Below are 22,564 nucleotides of genomic sequence, written 5' to 3'. Positions count from 1 at the left end.
TGTCTTTCTGAAATTCTGTTACTGTTTCATGTATCATGAAATCCTTACCCACATCTCATCTCATCTCCGATCTAGGTCATCCCAAAGCAAAAGCGTTTATCACTCATGGTGGAACCAACGGGATCTATGAAGCTATCTATCATGGGGTGCCTATGGTGGGAGTCCCAATGTTTGCTGATCAGCCTGACAACATCGCTCACATGAAGGCCAAAGGAGCGGCCGTGGAAGTGAACATAAACACAATGACAAGTGCAGATTTGCTCAGTGCCTTGAGAACAGTCATTAATGAGCCTTCGTGAGTACTACTACTTTTATTTTATTTTGTGTGTGTGTGTGTGTTTGGCTGTTCTGGGTCTTCACTGCCTCTCACAGACAGTGGTTGTGGTCTGCAGGCTTAGTTGTACTAAGCCCACAGTACTACCACTTTTAAAGGGTTAGCTTAAATTATTTTACCTGTGATACTCAGAAATGTCCAATGTTTCATGCATTTTAAACTTGTATTTTCACATGTAAATAACAACTGCAACATTATCATATGAGAACCATTTTATTATTTCCTCTCCCAGACTGCTGAAGCTATTGGCTGAAATTGTAAAACAAAACCAAGATTTCAAATATTCTTGTAGAGCTTTCTCAAAATAAATAATGCTGGTGATTACATAAATTCTTAGATCTTTTACTGGACAATCTGCTTATGGACTTCCTAGTGGGTATTTTCTCTCAGTATAGAGTTATTTACAATCTTGATCTGGAGTAATTTGGAAACTATAATTCACACAAGGCCAATATCCCTTCTTGGAAAAATGAAGCAATACATTTACAACTGACTTATTCCATCTTTTTTATATGTTTGTGTTTTACCACATTTTGTAAAGAGTGTATTTCTTCCACTCCCCTCCTCATAACTCTTAACATGCTATGTGACCAGCAAAGTTCATGTCACAGCAAGAATTAACATTTTTTTAACATCCTTGTGGCTTTTGTTCATATAGCATGTGACATACATCCTATACTTACCTTTTTCCTTAACTGGAAGATTTTTAATACTCAGATAATGAACAGAAGATTACTATATGATTATTAAAAATTGCTCCTAAAAACTAATCAGAAAACAATAAAAATATAATATAAAAGTAAGGAAGAGTTTGAACAAGAATTTTGCAGAAAAGGAAATATGAATTGGTAATAATCTTTTGTTCATTAAAACCTTATGCATAAATAGATAAAGTCAAATTAAAACCAGGAGATAGTATTTTATATTTACCAGATTGGAAAAAATATAGAAATTAATAAATCTGGCAAAACTTTTGACCAGAATGTGGAACAACTGAAATCCTCAGAAACTTTTCTTAAAAGTATAAATTGATGTAACAATCTTGGAAGATGATTTGGCATTAGCTAGTAGTAGCTTAGCCCAGTAAAGCATCTGCCTGCAATGCAGGAGACCAGGGTTCGATCCCTGGGTAAGGAAGATGCCTTGGAGAAGGAAATGGCAACTCACTCCAGTATTCTTGGCCTGGAGAATCCCATGGACAGAGGAGCCTGGTGGGCTACAGTCCATGGGGTCGCAGAGTCAGACATGACTGAGCTACTACCACACACAGTGACATCCAAATCATGAACAATGTGAAATTCCACTTCTAGAGAAACTCTTGCCTTTGCTATGTGAGCTTAAACATGCCACAAGTGTACATAGCAATATGGTCTATAATAGAAAAAGAAACTGAAATAACTCACTGTCTATCAACAGGGGAGCTGAGTAAATCATGGTGTATATCTCTAATGCAATACTACACAGTAGTAAAAAATAAACCATAAATAAACCATCAATACTGACAAATTTCACATATGATATTGAGCAAGAAAAGCAACTTCTTAAAAATACATATAAGATGATATTTCTTATTTAAAGTTCAAAAGCATGCAAACTAAATGCAAACAGGGTAAAACTACTATGTGGCAATAATAAACATGAATTCAGTCTTTACCTCCATGGAAAAGAGAGAGAAATGTGTTTGGAAAGGAATCTTCAGGGTAAGACTTTTAATTAATTATTCTTTCTACCTTATGTATACATGTATACTGTTAAGTATAGGATACATTTAATTTTTTTTAAATATTGAAAATTGTATGTGTAAAGTTCTTTCAGCTCTGAAGGGAGGAGTCCTCCTAACAGACTGTGATGTATAAATTAGAGTCATGACTTTAGAGATAAAGCTTTAGGAGAGAAGCTATGAAATATTACTCTACTTACCTTAAATGAAAACAAAACTCTATAATTTCTATGTTTTTGCCTACCAGTTATAAAGAGAATGCTATGAGGTTAAAAAGGATTCACCATGATCAGCCTGTAAAGCCCCTGGACCGAGCAGTCTTCTGGATCGAGTTTGTCATGCGCCACAAGGGAGCCAAGCACCTGCGGCCCGCCGCCCACGACCTCACCTGGTTCCAGTACCACTCTCTGGACGTGATTGGGTTCCTGCTGGCCTGTGTGGCCACAGCTGTATTCTTGGTCACAAAATGTTGTCTGTTTTCTTGTCGAAAATTTGGTAAAACAGGAAAGAAGAAAAAAAGAGAATAGATCTTTCTAAGTTTGCTAAAGGCTTGCATGGACAATTCTGTTCTTCTAGCCACAATGACCTTAAACATATCTTCATCCTATTTCCAAAATCCCATTCCTCTCTACCTTAACATAGATATAAATTCTAGAATTCAACAATAACATTAACCATGCGCATGTTCCATTCTTTCTTTGTCTTTTCCCAGCTGGCTTTACTCTCTTCCTCAAACAGTCCTAAGAAAGGTACACAAATAATTTTATGTTTATCTATTCATAATATCAGGCTTCCCTGGTGGCTCAGAAAGTAAAGAAGCTGCCTGCAGTGCGGGAGACCTGGGTTTGATCCCTGGACTGGGAAGATCCCCTGGAGAAGGGAATGGCAACCCACTCCAGTATTCTTGCCTGGAGAATTCCTTAGACAGAGGAGCCTGGTGGGCCAGATACAGTCCATGGAGTTGCAAAGAGTTGGACATGACTGAGTGACTAACACTTTCACTTTCATTCATAATATCAATTTTTTCTTTATTTTTAACTTTAAGTTATATGCTGACAATATACTGAATCCTGAGGAACACGCAAAATGTAAGTCAAAGCTGATAGATGCAGAGAACACAGAGAATAAAATTCACAGTATTTGCTAGGACACACAAATTAGAAAACCATTATAGGAGACTAGTCTATTACAAGAAGAGTAATGATTTTATTTGTCATAAAGGACTTCTGCTTGCTAAGTGTTACTGAGGTCAGAACATGAATTGATAATAACTGTGATGGCATATCACACCAGGACAGTGAAAACCTGTAGATTTTCACTAAACACAGATAACCATACCTACATTTCTGACTTTAGTCAGAAAATATTCTTGTGTACCATTTTGTGCAAGAGACTGAGCACTGCCTTCAAGCAAGAGATCTATTGAATCATTGGTTATTTTTTTCTCAGGGCAGAGAATGTCAGCAGTATGTTAAGGAAGAAGAGATAATTTTTAGAAAAAATAGCAAAAAATATAGAAAACATTTTAATAATTTTATGAAAATTGTAATTTATAGTACAATGGATAATCTTTAAGTTAAGGTCCAAATCATTATATTTAAAAATTGTTAATGCTCATAATCTACAGCCACTATAATCAAAAGTGTCATTTTATGTCAAAAAATAAATATTTACTCAACTGATACAATTATTATACTAGTTTTCAGTCTCTATTTTCAATAAATTTAAATTCATCAATTAATTGTCCAAGGATGTGAGATGTTAACAAACCTATTCAACCAAGGATTGTTTTTGTTTGTTGCTAAGTCATGTCCAACTCTTTTGTAACCCGATGGACCATGGCCTTCCAGGTTCCTCTGTCCATGGGATTTCCCAAGCAAGAATACTGGAGTGGGTTGGAATTTCTTTCTCCAGGGCATGTTCCTGACCCAATATTGAACCCAAGTCTCCTGCCTTGTAGGCAGATTCTTTACCACTGAGCCACCAGGGAAGCCCCTCAACCAAGCATATGCTATAGTAATATGTATCAATGTAAAGCACTAAAGAGTAATAGTTATACTGGATTCAGCTTTGCATTAATTTAACAAATGCATTAAAGATTTTACTTTATCCATTATAAACTTAATGACATGCTTAATTGAAGTTTTAATTTTAATATTTGACATATAACTGAAAAAAAAATAAATGGCATCCGCAGGCTTACTGAACTTTTAAAAACTTTTATTTATTTTAATATGGTATATAGAAAATTACTTCCAATTTAAAAATAATTATATCACTGAACACTGTAAGTATTTCCTCTTGAATATGGGGCCTTCCAGGTGGTATAGTGGTAAAAATCTGCCTGCCTAGTGCAGGAAATAAGAGAGACGCGGGTTCCATCCTTGGGTCAAGAAGATTCCCTGGAGTAGGAAATGGCAACCTGCTCCAACATGTTTGTGTACGAAATCCCGTGGACAGAGGAGCCTGGTGGGTTACAGTCCATGGGGTAGTGAAGAGTTGGATATGAGTGAGCACACGTGCCCACACACTCGAAAATGTACAATACTGAAAATGCAAATAAATTCCACAGATTTGTTGTGAAGGCTGAATATGTATTTGTTAAATGTTATCTTTCTAAAAAGGCGAGTCATCCTGATATGTTTTGACTTTAACAGTTGTGTTTTGAGAACAGATATTTGTTTGCTCTATGCTAAATTTATTTTTGTTAATTAGAATGTAGCAAATAGTTCAGATTTCATGAGAGCTGGGCTGGCCATTCCTGGCCAGCTGGCCATGAACACTATCTAAGTGCAAGTACCCATTTGGTTTCTGAGATTGGACACCCATTACATACAAGACTAACTTCAGCTCCATAGATTCTGCTCGCCTGATAGCTCCCTTTCTGACCCTAGTTATCTACAGGTTTCTTCCTTTGCCGGAGAATCTCACTAATCTCTTAAAATGTTACTGCTATCTTAGAATTGAAACTATGGAGGAAGAAACAGATGGTCAAAGATGTAGAAATGGAAGCACAATGCAATTGCTGAAGACGTGGTCTCAAACCAGGAAGAGAATGGTGATGAAATATAATTACTATCTTCCCCAATTGCCTAAATCCAGCTAGAAGCTACATAGCAGAGGAATTCAATTAATACAGTACACAGATGTGAGCATCCTGAGATACAAAATTTGAAAATAAAATTGAGGATATTAGGTCTGGGGAGATAAATGAAGAATAATTAAAGCAGTCCAGGATCACCATTATGAGCAGATTCAGAGGAAGCTTTGAAGAGAGAATAAGGAAGAATGATTTGTTATTAGGAACAAAACTGGGGGTTCTTTCTTAGAAAACCAGGAGAAGATGATGCTTCAAGAACGAAGGGATGAACAATTATGAAATAAACATTCTAATTGATACATGGTATAAAACCAAGGAACTTGTTAAAATACATTAATTTCAAAGTAAACATGAATTATCCAGAAAGAGAACAAAACATTCAATTTTACAGATATAATCATTTACTTAAAATTAAAAAAATATTAATTGAATAATCATGAGAAATAATAACAGCTCAATAAAATGAACAGCTCTGAACAATTCTATGAGTACTAAAATTCATTGAATATATTTTCTTCAGCTGTTTTGTTTGGTGATTTATGGACATTTCTCTATTACTTACAACCCTCTCATACAGACATGTTCACTTTATTAGAATGAGTAAGAAAGTCATATGCATTTAATATAATTTTGTGGAAATATGTTGATTTAAAACAGGAAATGAAAAAGCCGATGTTTATGTTTATGTATAACTATACATATTTAGTTACATGTTTGCTTGATGTTTATTCAAAATTATGTATGCTAATACAGAGCCTCTCTGTAGCTCAGCTGGTTAAAGAATCCACCTGCAATGCAGGAGACCCTGGTTCAATTCCTGGGTCGGGAAGATCCCCTGGAGTAGGATATGGCAACCCACTCCAGTTTCTTGCCTGGAGAATCCCCATGGACAGAGGAGCCTGGTGGATTATAGTCCATGGGGTTGCAAAGAGTTGAACATGATGGAGCAACTAAACACAGCACATATATGTTAATGAGCAACTACGAGAAATAAGTTTGAAATCTGATGTTTATTTCATTCACTCATTTATTCAGCAAATATTTTTAGAGAAAATATGGAAACATTTTGGAGACTCAGTATGCTCTTTTAGGGGATGTAATAGTTAACAAGATAAACACCGTAATTTTCTTTATGAAAAATTGCTGTCTGATAAGGACTTCTAACGGCCACATACTATAATCTCCATTGCTGATAAATAAATAACAATAGTCATGTTCATAGTAGACAAATGCAGAAAGATATGGCAATTTTCCAGGCAAAGAACAAAGGAAAGACTCATAACTTTGAGAAAGCATGGATATGAAAATAACTCAAGAAGTTTATTATTTGTACAGCATAGGATTATACTTTCACCACCAAACATATCCACAACGGCAATTCATTTCCGCTTTGGCTCTGCCTCTTTATTCTTTCTGGGGCCATTTCTCCACTCTTCTCCACTGGCATATTGGACACCTACCAACGCTGGGAGTTCATCTTTCAGTTTTGTATCTTACTGCCATTTCATATGGAGACGGAAATGGCAACCCACTCCAGTGTTCTTGCCTGAAGAATCCCAGGGAACAGAAAACCTGGTGGGCTGACGTCCGTGGGGTCGCACAGAGTCGGACATGACTGAAGTGATTTAGCAGCAGCAGCCATTTCATAGGATTTTTAAGGCAAGAATGCTGAAGTAGTTCACCATTCCCTTTGCCAGGCCAGTCGATGACGTTTTGCCAGAACTCTCCACCATGACCCATCTGTCTTTGGTAACCCTACACAACATGGCTCATAATTTCATATAAGGCTGTGACTTTTGTGATCATTTTGATTAGATTTCTGTGGTTTCCATTCTCTCTGTCCTCTGATGGATGAGGATAAGAGGCTTGCACAAGCTTCCTAATGGGAGAGGCTCTCATAGTCAACAAGAGTCCAAAATTCAGTACTTGAGCACAGTCTCAAAAGTGACAGAATGATCTCAGTTCATTTCCAAGGCAAACCATTTAACATCACAGTAAACCAAGTCTATGCCACAACCACAAATGCTGAAGAAGCTGAACGGTTCTATGAAGACTGACAAGACCTTCTAGAACTAACACACAAAAAAGATGTCCTTTTCATTACAGGAGACTGGAATGCAAAAGTAGGAAGCCAAGAGATACCTGGAATGAGACAAGCTTGGCCTTGGAGTACAAAATGAAGCAAGGAAAAGGATAACAGAATTTTGCCAAGAGAACACAATGGTCATAGCTAACATCCTCTTACAACAACACAAGAGACAATTCTAAACATGGACATCACCAGAAGTCAGTACCAAATCAGACTGATTATATTCTTTGCAACCAAAGATGGAAAAGCTCTATACAGTCAGCAAAAACCAGACCTAGAACTGAATGTGGCTCAGATTATGAGCTCCTTATTGCAAAATTCAGACTTAAATGGAAGAAAGTAGGGAAAACCACTATGCCATTCAGGTATGACCTAAATAAAATTCCTTATGATTATACAGTGGAATGAACAAATAGTTTCAAAGGAATAGATCTGATAGACAGAGTGTCTAAAGAACTATGGGTGGAGGTTCACAACATTGTTCAGTAGGCAGTGATCAAAACCATCCCTAAGAAAAAGAAAGGCAACAAGGCAAAATGGTTTTCTGAGGAGCCCTACAAATAGCTGAGGAAAGAAGAGCAGATAAAGGCAAAGGAGAAAAGGAAAGATATACACACCTGAATGCAGTAGCTCCTCTTGGCCGCCGCCCTTGACCTTGATGTGGGTAGCTCCTCTCCGCTGCTCCTGCACCGTCGCAGCTGACGCACTGCTGATTCTAGGAATCAGCGAACTAAGATGGACTGGAATGGATGAATTTAACACAGATGACCATTATATCTACTGCTGTGGGCAGGAATCCCTTAGAAGAAATGGAGTAACCATCATAGTCAACAAAGAGTCTGAAATGCAGTAGTTGGATGCAATCTCAAAAAAGACAGAATGATCTCTGTTCATTTCCGAGGCAAACCATTCAATATCACAGTAATCCAAGTCTATGGACCAACCAGTAATGCTGAAAAAGCTGAAGTTGAATGGTTCTATGAAGACCTACAAGACCTTCTAGAACTAACACCCAAAAAAAGATGTGCTTTTCATTATAGGGGACTGGAATGCAAAAGTAGGAAGTCAAGAAACACCTAGAATAACAGGCAAATTTGGCCTGGGAGTACAGAATGAAGCAGGGCAAAGGCTAATAGAGTTTTGCCAAGAGAACTCACTGGTCATAGCAAACAGCCTCTTCCAACAACACAAGAGAAGACTCTACACATGGACATCACCAGATGGTCACCATTGATTGATTATATTCTTTGCAGCCAAAGATGAAGAAATTCTATACAGTCAGCAAAAACAAGACTGGGCGCTGACTGTGGCTCTGATCATGAACTCCTTATTGCCAAATTCAGACTTAAATTGAAGAAAGTGGGGAAAACCACTAGACCATTCAGGTATGACCTAAATCAAATCCCTTATGACTATACAGTGGAAGTGAGAAATAGATTTAAGTGACTAGATGTCATAGACAGAGTGCCTGAAGAACTATGGATGGAGGTTTGTAACATTGTACAGGAGACAAGAATCAAGACCATCCCCAAGAAAAAGAAATATAAAAAAGCAAAATGGCTGCCTGAGGAGACCTTACAAATAGCTGTGAAAAGAAGAAAAGTGAAAAGCAAAGGAGAAAAGGAAAGATATACCCATTTGAATGCATAGTTCCAAAGAATAGCAAGGACAGATAAGAAAGCCTTCCTCAGCAACCAATGCAAAGAAATAGAGGAAAACAATAGAATAGGAAAGACTAGAGATTTCTGCAAGAAAATTAGAGATACCAAGGGAACATTTCATGCAAAAATGGGCTCAATAAAGAACAGAAATGGTATGGGCCTAACAGAAGCAGAAGATATTAAGAAGAGGTGGCAAGAATACACAGAAGAACGGTACAAAAAAGATCTTCATGACCAGGTTATCACAATGCTGTGATCACTCACACTCATCTAGAGCCAGACATCCTGGAATGTGAAGTCAAATGGGCCTTAGGAAGCATCACTACAAACACAGCTAGTGGAGGTGATGGAATTCCAGTTGAGCTAATTCAAATCCTGAAAGATGATGCTGTGAAAGTGCTATATTCAATATGCCAGCAAATTTGGAAAACTCAGCAGTGGCCACAGGAATGGAAAAGGTCAGTTTTCGTTCAATCCCAAAGAAAGGCAATCCCAAAGAAAGGCAATCCCAAAGAATGCTCAAACTACTGCACAATTGCACTCATCTCACACGCTAGTAAAGTAATGCTCAAAATTCTCCAAGCCAGGCTTCAACAATACATGAACTGTGAAATTCAGATGTTCAAGCTGGTTTTAGAAAAGGCAGAAGAACCAGAGATCAAATATCCAACATCTGTTGGACTATCAAAAAAGCAAGAGAGGTCCAGAAAAACTTCTATTTCTGCTTCATTGACTATGCCAAAGCCTTTGACTGTGAATCACAGCAAACTGTGGAAAATTCTGAAAGAGATGGGAATACCAGACCACCTGACCTGCCTCTTGAGAAACCTGTATGCAAGTCAGGAAGCAACAGTTAGAACTGGACATGGAACAACAGACTGGTTCCAAACAGGAAAAAGAGTACGTCAAGGCTGTATATTGTCACCCTGCTTATTTAACTTATATGCAGAATACATCATGAGAAACGATGGGCTGGAGGAAGCATGAGCTGGAATCAAGATCGCCAGGAGAAATATCAATAACCTCAAATATGCAGATGACACCACCCTTATGGCAGAAAGGGAAGAAGAACTAAAGAGCCTCTTGATGAAAGTGAAAGAGGAGAGTGAAAATGTTGGCTTAAAGCTTAACATTCAGAAAACTAAAATCATGGCATCTGGCCCATCACGTCATGGCAAATAGATGGGGAAACAGTGAAAACAGTGGCTGACTTTATTTTTTGGGGCTCCAAAATCACTGCAGATGGTGACTGCAGCCATGAAATTAAAAGACGCTTACTCCTTGGAAGGAAAGTTGTGACCAACCTAGATAGCATATTAAAAAGCAGAGACATTACTTGGTCAACAAAGATCAGTCTAGTCAAGGTTATGGTTTTTTCAGTGGTCATGTATGGATGTGAGAGTTGGACTGTGAAGAAAGCTGAGCACAGAAGAATTGATGCTTTTGAACTGTGGTGTTGGAGAAGACTCTTGAGAGTCCCTTGGACTGCAAAGAGATCCAACCAGTCCATTCTAAAGGAGATCAGTCCTGGGTGTTCATTGGAGGGACTGATACTGAAGCTGAAGCTCCAATACTTTGGCCACCTGACGGAAAGAGCTAACTCATTTGAAAAGACCCTGATGCTGTGAAAGATTGAAGGCAGGAGGAGAAGCGGATGACAGAGAATGAGATGGTTGGATGGCATCACCGACTCAATGGACATTGATTTGGGTGGACTCCAGGAGTTGGCGATGGACAGGGAGGCCTGGTGTGCTGCGGTTCATTGGGTCTCAATGAGTCGGACATGACTGAGCAACTGAGCTTAACTGAACTGAATGCAGTGTTCCAAAGAATAGCAAGGAGAGATAAGAAAGTCATCTTAAGTAAACAATCCAAAGAAATAGAGGAGAACAACAGAATGGGAAAGACTAGGCATCTCTTCTAGAAAATTAGTTACCAAGGGAACATTTCTTCCAACGATGGGTACAATAAAAGATAGGAAAAGTATGGACCCAACAGAGGCAGAGGATGTTAAGAATGTGTGGCAAGAATACAGAGGAAAAACTGTACAAGAATGATCTTAATGACCTGGATAAACACGATGGTGTAGTCACTCACCTAGAGCCAGACATCTTGAAGTGTGAAGTCAAGAGGGCCTTTGGAAGCATTACTAAGAACAATTCTAGTGGAGATGGTAGATTCCAGCTGATCTATTTCCAATCCTAAAAGATGATGCTGTGAAAGTGCTGTACTCAATATGTCAGGAAATATGGAAGACTCAGCAGTGGTCACAGAACACTGGAAGGATAAAAATCCTTTCAGTTTCCACCCCACTCCCAGAGAAAGGCAATGTCAAAGAATGTTCAAACTGCCCTCACAAATGTACTCATTTCATATACTAGCAAGATAATGCTCCAAATGCTTTAAGTTAGGCTTCAACAGTACATGAACTGAGAATTCCAATGTTCAAGCTGGATTTAGAGAAGGCAGAGGAACCAGAAATGAAATTGCCAACATTTCTTGGATCTTGGAGACAGCATGAGAGTTCCATAAAAGCATCTACTTTTGCTTTATTGACCATGTTAAAACTTTTGACTGAGTGGTTCACAACAACATGTGAAAAATTCTTAAAGAGATGGGAATACCAGACCACCTGATCTGCCTCCTGAGAAACCTGTATGCCGGTCAAGAAGCAACAGTCAGAACCAGATATGGAACAATAGACAAGTTCAAAATTGGGAAAAGAGTACACCAAGGCTGTATATTGTCAATCTGCTTATTTAACTTATATGTAGAGTACCTCATGTGAAATGCTGGGATGGATGAAGCACAAGCTGGAATCAAGATTGCTGGGAGAAATATCAATAAGCTCAGATATGCAGATGACATCACCCTTATGGCAGAGAGTGAAGAGGAACTAAGGAGTCTCTTTATGTTTGTGAAAGAGGTGAGTGAAAAAGGTGGCTTAAAACTTAACATTCAAAAAATGAAGATCATGGTACCCTGTTCCATCACTTCATGGCAAATAGTTGGGGGAACAGTGGAAACAGTGGTAGGCTTTATTTTTAGGGGGTTCCAAAATCGCTGCTGAAGTTAACTGCAACCATGAAATTAAAAGATGCTTGCTCCTTGGAAGAAAATCTTTGACCAACCTAGAGAGCATATTAAAAAAGCAGAGACATCACTTTGCCGACAAAGGTCTGTATAGATAGTCAAATCTATGGTCTTTCCAGGAGTCATGTAAAGATATGAATTCCCTGGTGGTCCAGTGGTTAGAACACTCTGCTTCTACTGCAGAGGGCCTGGGTTCAATACCTAGTCAGGGAACTAAGATCCCCCATGCCTCACAGTGCAGCCAAAAAGATATGAGAGTTAGACATTAAAGAAAGCTGAGTGCCAAAGAATTGATGCTTTCAAACTGTGGTGTTGGAGAAGCTTCTTGAGAGTCCCTTGGACAGCAAGGAGATCAAACCAGTCAATCCTAAGAAAATGAACCCTGAATATTCATTGGAAGGACTGACACTGAACTTCCAATACTTTGGCTGTTTGATGTGAAAAATCGACTCATTGAAAAAGACCCTGATGCTGGGAAAGACTGAGGGCTGGAGGAGAAGGGAATGACAGAAGATGAGATGGTTGGTTGGCATCACTGACTCAATGGCTGCGAATTTGAGAAAACTCTGGGAGATAGTGAAGGACAGGGAAGCCTAGCATGCTGCAGTCCGTGGAGTCACAAAGAGTTGGACACAACTGAGTGTTTGAACAACAAATTATTTGTACAATCTTTGGGATAAGCTAGGATGACTAAATACTAGTAGGACAAAATCATGCAAGTCATGTAAGCTCTATTAAGCTGTGTAGACTTGCCCTCTGCCTGACCACCAGCCTATAACTAACGCTTGGACTTTGAGTCTCTCAGAATTCAGTTATCACAAATAAAAGGGTGAAGTATAAGAAGTCTCAATATTGCAAAGATGAGAAGGAAATTACCTATCCATTTCTTTAAGTCAAGATATTACAGTGACTATGCACATACTCAATGGATAGCACACTTAGATATATAACCCACCACTCATCAAATTTATAGCCTTTTTGACTTCACTGATGTGAACTTGAACATGAAAAAAAAAAAACCAAGTACAATGCCATACATTGGCTATACAGTATCTGAGAAGTAGGTGAGCTGAACTTTGGATCATAGACTAAACCCTAAAAATATTTACATAAACTAACCTTTGCCTTTCTGAAGAACTCTGTGCCCTTTGCTGGCTCTAGGCAGTGACCTCCACTCCTGCATTACTGGGAGGGTGTCCAAGTTTTGTGAACCACTTCATAGGCCCCTGTTTCCATCTGTGGTCCTTCTTTCTCCATATTCAGCAATCCTCATGTAGTGATAGGAGAGATTTGTGTCAGTTGCCACCATGACAGTGAAGGACTAGGTGTTCTACGAAACAGAATTATGTTTGATGTCCAGCTCTGATGATAAAGACCAAACACTTACAGCAGAGGCACCTGTGATCCCCACTTTGCCCCATCTTCCCCCACCCCCTGTGGAGACCAAGCCTGTGCATGAGTCAGAAAATGGCAGAAGAGGCAGAGCACCCACTCTCCTGGAGCCACAGGCGGCAAAGTCAGTGACAGAAACAAGAGCAGGGCACCACGGACTCCAAAGTGGTGACAGAGCCAGCACCAGGCAACACCTCTGACAGAGTTCACTTCAGTTCAGTTGCTCAATCGTGTCCAACGCTTTGCAACTCCATGGATTATAGCACACCAGGCTTCCCTGTCCATCATCAACACTCGGAGCTCTCTCAAACTCATGTCCATTGAGTCAGGGATGGTATCCAACCATCTCATCCTCTGCCATACCCTTCTCCTCTTGCCTTCAATTTTTCCCAGCATCAGGGTCTTTTCTAACGAGTTAGTTCTTTGCATCAGGTGGCCAAAGTATTGGAACTTCAGCATCAGGCCTTCCAATGACTTTCAGGACTGATTTCCTTTAGGATTGACTGGTTTGATCTCCTTGTACCCCAAGGGACTCAAGGGTCTTCTCCAACATCACAGTTCAAAAGCATATATTCTTTGGCACTCAGCTTTCTTTAGAGTCCAGCTCTCACATCCATACATGACTACTGGAAAAGCCGTAGCTTTGACTAGATGGATCTTTGTTGACAAACTATTGTCTCTGCTTTTTAATATGCTGTCTAGTTGGTCATAGATTTTCTTCTCTGACAGAGTTAGTGGAGGGTGAAAAGTGCCTACTGTCAAATATAACTAAAGGGAACACATGCAAGAAAAAACAAAATTTTTGTGCTATTATGCCACCTACTGGAAAATAATAGAACAACTAATTTCCAACTCATTGCATCATTACAGTCAAGTTAAAAAAGAAATTACCTAAAGAAAAAAGACATTCACTACTTCTGTAGGGCCGGCAAAGGTATGACTTTTCAAACGCCATGAAGATCCACAGTAACACAGTATGAAAAAAGAAAATGGCAGTTCTCCAGAAACCAATCGTTAAGCAGGGAATATCATGATCTGATAGAGAGTTCAAAATAGTGATCATGAAGAAATTCAAGCTACAAGAAAACTCAGAAAGGCAATTCAGTGAGCTCAGGAATAAAAGTAATGAATTAATTAACAGAAAGAATATTTTACCAGGCAGATTTAAATCCTAAAAAAACCAAACAGAAAATCTGTAGATGAAGAACACAATACACTGTAGGTACCACGCTCCCTGATTTCAAACTGTACTACAAAGGTATGGTAATAAAGACAGCATGGAATTGACTAAAAAATAGACACATAAATCAGTGGGACAGAATTGACAGGCCAGAAATAAACCCACATGTATGCTGAGAATTCATTTCAGTTCAGTCGCTCAGTTATGTCCGGTTCTTTGTGATCCCATGGACTGCAGCACGCCAGGCTTCCCTGTCCATCACTAACTCCCAGAGCTTACTCAAACTCATGTCCATAGAGTTGGTGGTGCCATCCAACTATCTCATCCTCTGCTGTCCCCTTCTCTTCCTGCCTTTAATCTTTCCCAGCATCAGGGTCTTTTCCAATGAGTTGGTTCTTCGCATCAGGTGGCCAAAGTATTGGAGCTTCAGGTTCAGCACCAGTCCTTCCAAAGAATATTCAGGACTGATTTCCTTTAGGATGGACTGGTTTGATTTCCTTGCAATTTAAGTAATTCTCAAGAGTCTTCTTCAATACCGCTGTTCAAAAGCGTCATTTCTTTGGCCCTCAGCTTTCTTTATAGTTCAACTATCACATTCATACATGACCACTGGAAAAACCATAGCTTTGACTAGATGAACTTTTGTTGTGACAGGGTAACAAGGACTGTATAATGTGTTCCTTGTTATTTTTTCATAAGAAAGTAACTACACTACATGTCCAGAAGTACAGCTCAGGCTTCCCTGGTAGCTCAGATAGCAAAAAATCCACCTGTAATGCAGGAGACCTGGGTTCAACCCCAGGTTGCAAAGATCTACTGGAGAAGGCAATGGCTACCTATTCCAGTATTTTTTATGATCATTGGATCATAGAAATACCAAGAGAGTTCCAGAAAAACACCTACTTCTGGTTTATTTACTACACTAAAGCCTTTGGCTATGTGGATCACAAAAAACTGTGAAAAATTCTTCAAGAGATGGAAATATCAGACTACCTTACAGTATCCTGAGAAATCTGTATGCAGGTCAAGAAGCGATAGTTAGAACCAGACATGGAACAGCGGACTCTGGTTCCAAATTTGGAAAGCAATACATCAAGGCTGTATATTGTCACTTTGCTTATTTAACTTTTATGCTGAGTACATCATGTGAAATACCTGGCTGGTGAAAACAAGCTGGAATCAAGATTGCTGGGAGAAATATCAATAACCTCAGATATGCAGATGACACCACCCTTAAGGCAGAAAGCAAAAAGGAACCAAAGAGTCTCTTAATGAAGGTAAAAGGAGAATGAGAAAGCTGGCTTAAAACTCAACAATCAAAAAACGAAGATCTTGGCATCTGATCCCATCACTTCATGGCAAATAGATAGGAAACAATGGAAACAGTGACAGACTTGGCCTGGTGAAGATTTTCTTGGGCTCCAAAATCACTGCAGCTGGTGTCTGCAGCCATGAAATTAAAAGATGCTTGCCCCTTGGAAGAAAAGCTATGACCAAACTAGATAGCATATTAAAAAGCAAAGTTTACTTTGCCAACAAAGGTCCGTATAGACAAAGCTATGTTTTTTCCAGTAGTGATGTTTGGATATGAGCGTTGGACTCTAAAGAAAGCTGTGTGCTGAAGAATTGACGCTTTTGAACTGTAGTGATGGAGAAGACTCTTGAGAGTCCCTTGGACTGCAAGAAGATCCAACCTGTCCATCCTAAAGAAAATCAGTCCTGAATACTCATAGGAAGGACTGATGATGAAGCTGAAACTCCAATACTTTGGCCACTTGATGGGAAAAACTGACTCATTGGAAAAGACCCTAATGTGAGAAATATTGAAAGTAGGAGAAGGAGGTGACAGTGGATGAGATGGTTGGAGGGTATCATTGACTCAATGGACATGAGTTTGGACATACTCTGGGAGTTGGTGATGGACAGTGAAGCCTGGTCTATTGCAGTAAGGGGTCGTAAAGAGTCGCACATGACTGAGCAACTAAACTTAACTGAATTGAACCAGTATTTTTCCCTGGAGAATCCCAGGGACAGAGACACATAGCTAAGACCATGGTCCATAGGGTCACAAAGAGTCGGACAATACTGAAATGACTTGGGATGCACACACAAATGCATTAACTAGAAGTGTGAATTCTAGGATATTCTTATATTTGATTTTAAAGGGAATAATTTTAACTTTTTCACTTGAAACGAGGTTAAATTTATAACCATTTATATTAGTTCAAAGCAGTTGCTTTCTCTAATTCTGAATAAAATTATTTTGTTGAAAACTGAAAGCTTAGACAAACACTTTTTAAAAGTTGTTAATAATAATAATAATAGTAAATTTTACCTTCCTTCCTTTTAACCTGCTAATAGTGTATTGTGGTTGTTCTTCAATCCCTCAGGCGTGTCTGATTCTTAGGGACCCCATGAACTGCAGCATGCCTGGCTTCCCTGTCCTTCACTATCTCCCAGAGTTTGTTCAAACTCATGTCCATTGAATTGATGATGCCATCCAGCCATCTTATCCTCTATTGTCCCCTTCTCCTCCTGTCCTCAATTTTTCCCAGGATTAGAATCTTTTCCAAAGAGTCAGCTTCTTATATCACATTGCCAAAGTATTGGAGCTTCAGCTTCAGGATCAGTCCTTCCAATGAACGTTCAGGGCTGATTGACTTTAGGATTGACTGGTTTGATCTCCTTGCAGTCCAAGGGACTCTCAAGAGCCCTCTCCAGCACCACAGTTCGCAAGCATCAATTCTTCAGTGTTCAGTTTTCTTTATGGTTGAACTCTAACATCTGTACATGACTAGCTTTGACTATATGGACCTTTGTTGGCAAAGTGATATCTCTGCTTTTTAATATGCTGTCTAGGTTTGTCAAATGAATGCCAAAGAATGCTCAAACTATCACAGAGTTGCACTCATTTCACACGCTAGTAAAGTAATGCTCAAAATTCTCCATGCCAGGCTTCAGCAATATGTGAACCATAAACTTCCAGATGTTCAAGCTGGTTTTAGAAAAGGCAAAGGCACCAGAGATCAAGTTGCCTACATCAGATAGATCATCGAAAAAGCAAGAGAGTTCCAGAAAAACATCTACTTCTGCTTTATTGACTATGCCACAGCCTTTGACTATGTGGATCACAACAAAATGTGGAAAATTCTTCAAGAAAGGGGAGTACCAGACCGCCTTCCCTGCCTCCTGAGAAATCTGTATACAGATCAAGAAGCAACAGTTAGAACTGGACATGGAAAGACAGACTGGTTCCATATAGTGAAAGGAGTACGTCAAAGATGTTTATTGCCACCCTGCTTATTTAACTTATATGCAGAGTATGTCATGCAAAATGCTGGGCTGGAGGAAGCACAAGCTGGAACCAAGATTGCCGGGAGAAATACCAATAACCTCAGATATGCAGATGGCACCACCCTTATGGCAGAAAGTGAAGAGGAACTGAAGAGCCTCTTGATGAAAGGGAGAGAGGAGAGTGAAAAAACTGGCTTAAAACTCAACATTTAGAAAACAAAGATCATGGCGTCTAGTCCCATCACCTCATGGAAAGTATATGGGGAAACAATGGAAACAGTGACAGACTATATTCTTGGGCTCCAAAATCACTGCAGATGGTGACTGCAGCCATGAAATTAAAAGATGCTTGCTCCTCAGAAGAAAAACTATGACCAACCTAGACAACGTATTAAAAAGCAGAGACATTATTTTGCCAACAAAGGTCCATCTAGTCAAGGCTATGGTTTTCCCAGTAGTCATGTATGGATGTGAGAGTTGGACTACAAAGAAAGCTGAGCACTGAAAAATTGATGCTTTGGAACTGTGGTGTTGAAGACTCTTGAGAGTCCCTTGGACCGCAAGGAGATCAAACCAGTCAATCCTAAAATAAATCATTCCTGAATATTCATTGGAAGGACTGATACTGAAGCTGAAACTCCAATACTTTGGCCACCTGATGTGAAGAACTGACTCATTTTAAAAGACCCTGATGCTGGGAAAGATTGAAGGCAGGAGGAAAAGGGGACGACAGAGGATGAGATGGTTGGAGGGCATGACCAACTCTATGGACATGACGTTGAGTAAACTCCGGGAGTTGGTGATGGACAGGGAAGCCTGGTGAGCTGCAGTCCACAGGGTCACTAAGAGTCAGACAGAAGTGTGTGACTGAATTGAACTGAACTGATACAATATTGAAATTTTTTCTGTTAAGCTTTCTTTCTACCTTGAACTCACTTCTTGGCTATATTTTAAGTATTCTTGTTCATCATTGAATCCATTTTGCTCATATTTTGATAAAGACATATTTTTATTTATAAGTGATTATGGACCTAGAAGGTGTTTCTCCTTCAGGCCTCTTTTAAGTAAGTTTATATTGCCTTTGGGATTAACAAAATATTTCTTTTTTTCCCATCCTAAAATCTAAGGATTTATTCTTGGAATTTTCTGCTAAAGTTTATTAGTAAAATCATGTAGGTTTAGTATTTTCTTTGTGCAAATGTATTTAGTGGCCATCTTGATTCTAGTAAGGGACAAATGCATAATGCGAATATATATTCTGGTTTGCAAATCTGTTTTTTACAAATTAGTGTATGGACTAATAAACATCAAGTCCTGCTTGCACAGGACTTGCAGAAGAGCACTGCAGAGATGTCTGCGGATTTCCTTCAGGTACACGAGCACCACCAGGGAGTCTGACCCCTTCTCATAGGAGTCGTTTTGGATAAATCCCGGGTTCACCATGGACTCGGGCTCATCCACCAAGGCTGTAGCGTCTGTGGCCACTGCCATCTCCTCCTTGGAATGATTATCTTTCTTAGGGTCTCTGCTCTGGGCCATGGCTGGAGATACTGGGTCACTCCTCAGCGTCTGCTGCCTTCTTTCCTGTCAAAAGTGCTAGATTCTCCTCTGAGCCCAGAAGGCCGGTCTGGCGATTCAGTGGTGGAATACAGAACTGTTTTCAGCCTCAGCCTGGGTGGCCAGCTCAGCCAGGAATGGCGGGGAGGGCATCAACCGCATCAACCAGGGCCATCTCTGGCCCCTTCCACCTCCTCCCTCCCCAGAGATACACAGCCCTCTTGGCCTTGGGCTCTGCTTGGACTCCACGACCAGTCCAGTGCCTACCTCATCACGGTCCTGGGCCCGCTTCTGGTCATGGGCCTCCTGTTTAGCCTGGGGACTCAGGGCCTAGCTCCAAGACAATGGGAGATGGCTCCTGCCCATTCTCCTGGCACCTCAGACCTGGCACCAGCTCCTGGGCCCCTAGAAGTTTCTTTAGCAGAGAGGACCATGCGAACAGAGGCACCTTCTTGTGCAGTGACAGCTGCAGGAGGTCACCTTTGCAAGCCTGCACTTTGGTGCAAGAACTATCTTGGCATAAAAAACACCAGCCCACTGCTGACCACTTGGGAGCCGCACTGCACAGCCCGTGTCTGTGAAAGTGGTGTCGACCTCCTCCAGGCCCACGGCACCAACCCTCATGTGCAGCTTGACAATCACCTCAGCAGCACTCTGCCTCCGATCGAGCACCAAGTCCAGGGAAGCTTGACCTGCTGCAGTCTGTAGGGTCTCGAAGAGTCAGACACATCTGAGCCACGGAAGGACAACAACAATTGAAAAATTTGATGTAAGTAGATTTGAATAAAAGTACGTAAACATAGGGCTGAGTTTACAGCTTGGTTGCAAAAAAACCTCACTAGTTTTAAAGAGAGAAAAAAGACTTGCAAGAAGAGGAGCCAAGAAGACCACCAACAACTAGATTCAGAGGTCTCAGGCTATTCTCCATGCATCTTCACTGTTCTATCATATTTCCTATTGCAATTTTTTAATTCAGAACTTCATTCCACATAATATCTTTTGATCTCTGTTTTGACTCAACATTTATTTGTATGAAAATGTTATTTTTTCAGTCGTGTCCAACTCTTTGCGACCCCATGGACTGTAGCCCGCCAGGTTCCACTGTCCATGGAATTCTTCAGGCAAGAATATTGGAGTGGGTTGCATTCCATTCTCCAGGAGATCTTCCTGACCCAGGGATCAAATCCATGTCTCTTGGCATTGCAGGCAGATTCTTTACCATCTCAGCCACCAGAGTCTACTCTTCAATCTATCCATTCACTTAAATCTGATTTGTTGAATTCTTAATTTGAAGAAATTCACTTCATTTCTTTAGCAAATTTCCACAATAATTCTTTTTAATTTCTTGTTCTTTGCCCATATTTTCAGATTTCACTTTAATATCCTTAAACATATTGTAAAATCTAATTTATTTTCCATTTCAAACTATAAAACTACTTTACATCGTTGAGTTAATATTTCTGTTACTTCTGCTGGTTCTCAGTCTTGAAGCTTTCTTTTCTTGTAACAGGGAGGTGCTTGTTTACCTTGAAATTTTATCTATAGGAACCTTTGAAGCTTGGGGCAAAGTTTCTTCAAAGAGGTTTTTCTAGTTTGAACTGTAAACCCATACAAGGCTTATAGTGTTAAGAATTCTAAGGGAAGAGTTCTTTCATCCAGAGAGCACTAAGTCAACACTAGCGATTTTCCTTGCTCTAAACTTCTGTATAAGGGAATTCACTTGTAAAAGTGAGATCTTATCTTGAGAATCTAGTGTTACATGAACATATGCAGGGTCTGGGATCTTGGGCAAATCTTCAGACTTTTGATCTCTCCGCTCTTGCCATATATTGTTTGTTCTACAAAGAAATGGCAAGGGTGAACATCAGAATTCCTGCTTTGACTTTGACTAGGGATTCTTCTGATGTTTTATTTTCTTGCCAAATCAAAAATGAATTTTTATGAGGCAATTTTATATTTTATCCAGATTTTTAATGTTTCAGTTGGATATAAGTGAACATATGCCTCCTATACTTGTAAATTTATGTGAATAAATCCTTATTCAAAATCTGAGCTCTGCTTTAGTTTTCTCATATAATAAAATAACTTAGAAATATTTCTCTCCCAATTTACACAAGCATGTTGAGGTCAATTTCTGAGCTGTATTATATCTCTCCACGAAACTCTTTAAAACATGTGAACTTTGTCATAGTGATTAGATAAATTTATCAGTCTTTTTTTTCCAAATCACTTCTAGGTTATTTACTGTATATAAAAATACTTTCCTCTTCTAAGATTATATTGTTATCTCAATTTTCTTTTAGTGGATTCAAGATTCTGTCCCATCTTCTTGTTTTGTGATTTTTTTATTCTGTTTATTTTTACCAATTAATTTAGAACTTAAGTAAACCCTAACTATGCAACAGGACACAACTCTTAATCCTTGGTCAAGGTTTTGTCTTGGCATCTTCTAAGCAAACTGACCCAGTGTTTTCATTTTAGCAAACAAAACAGGAAAAAAAATTCTCAAGGGATTTGAAATTTCAATATGTCTCTTCCAAATTATTAAAATGAATATAATTTTGTAACTGAATATAACCCTTCATATAACTATGCCACACTTCTTAAAACACAGATACATTGAGATTCCCTTTTACTTCTGAGTGGTGCTTTTCCGCCTGGTAAATAGACTTAAAGACAGCTAACTCCATCATTCCCTTCCTCCACCAAAGAATCCCCTTTATAGGCTTTGCAATTCCTCAGTTCCTCTCTACCTTCTCTGATCCTTCTCCCTTAAGCTTGTAGAATAAGTAATAAGTACTGGTTAACTGGCTAACTTATTTTGTGCAATAATCTGTGAGATCATTTTGAATTAGAACTGTATTTTACTTGTTTCTTCATGCCCTGTGCATAATACAGAATCTAGTATACAGTAAGTACTAAAAATTGCTTGTCAAAGGTATGAATATAAAGAATTTGGAGAGGAAGTGGAATTAAATTGAAATTCACATGAGTGACTGAATATAAAATGAGTACTTCTAAATTCATCTTTCCTTTGAGATCCACAGACATGTCCTGTCTTTAACTTACACATTGCAGGTCAAAACCTCTTCCTTTAGCTACTCCTTTAGTGTTTCATGAATTTGCTAGAGTCATTATCACACT

The 22,564-nt window shown here is 39.3% G+C and overlaps 1 protein-coding gene across 5 annotated transcripts in view; it reads left to right on the top strand.

Annotated features, from left to right (window-relative positions):
- The window catches only part of LOC122428445 (UDP-glucuronosyltransferase 2A1), a 61,901-nt gene extending 57,256 nt beyond the window's left edge, over nt 1-4,645 (top strand). For all 5 annotated transcript variants that reach the window (XM_043448479.1, XM_043448480.1, XM_043448476.1 and 2 more), the window contains 2 exons: nt 76-295; nt 2,302-4,645. In XM_043448479.1, coding sequence (XP_043304414.1) covers nt 76-295; nt 2,302-2,581 — 500 coding nt within the window. In that variant the 3' untranslated portion in view covers nt 2,582-4,645. The remainder of the gene's footprint in view (nt 1-75; nt 296-2,301) is intronic.
- Nucleotides 4,646-22,564: the final 17,919 nt, after the last annotated feature.

This window comes from Cervus canadensis, chromosome 26, assembly GCF_019320065.1.
Source record: "Cervus canadensis isolate Bull #8, Minnesota chromosome 26, ASM1932006v1, whole genome shotgun sequence".
Lineage (NCBI taxonomy): Eukaryota > Metazoa > Chordata > Mammalia > Artiodactyla > Cervidae > Cervus > Cervus canadensis.
This window is presented reverse-complemented; position numbering and strand designations above follow the sequence as displayed.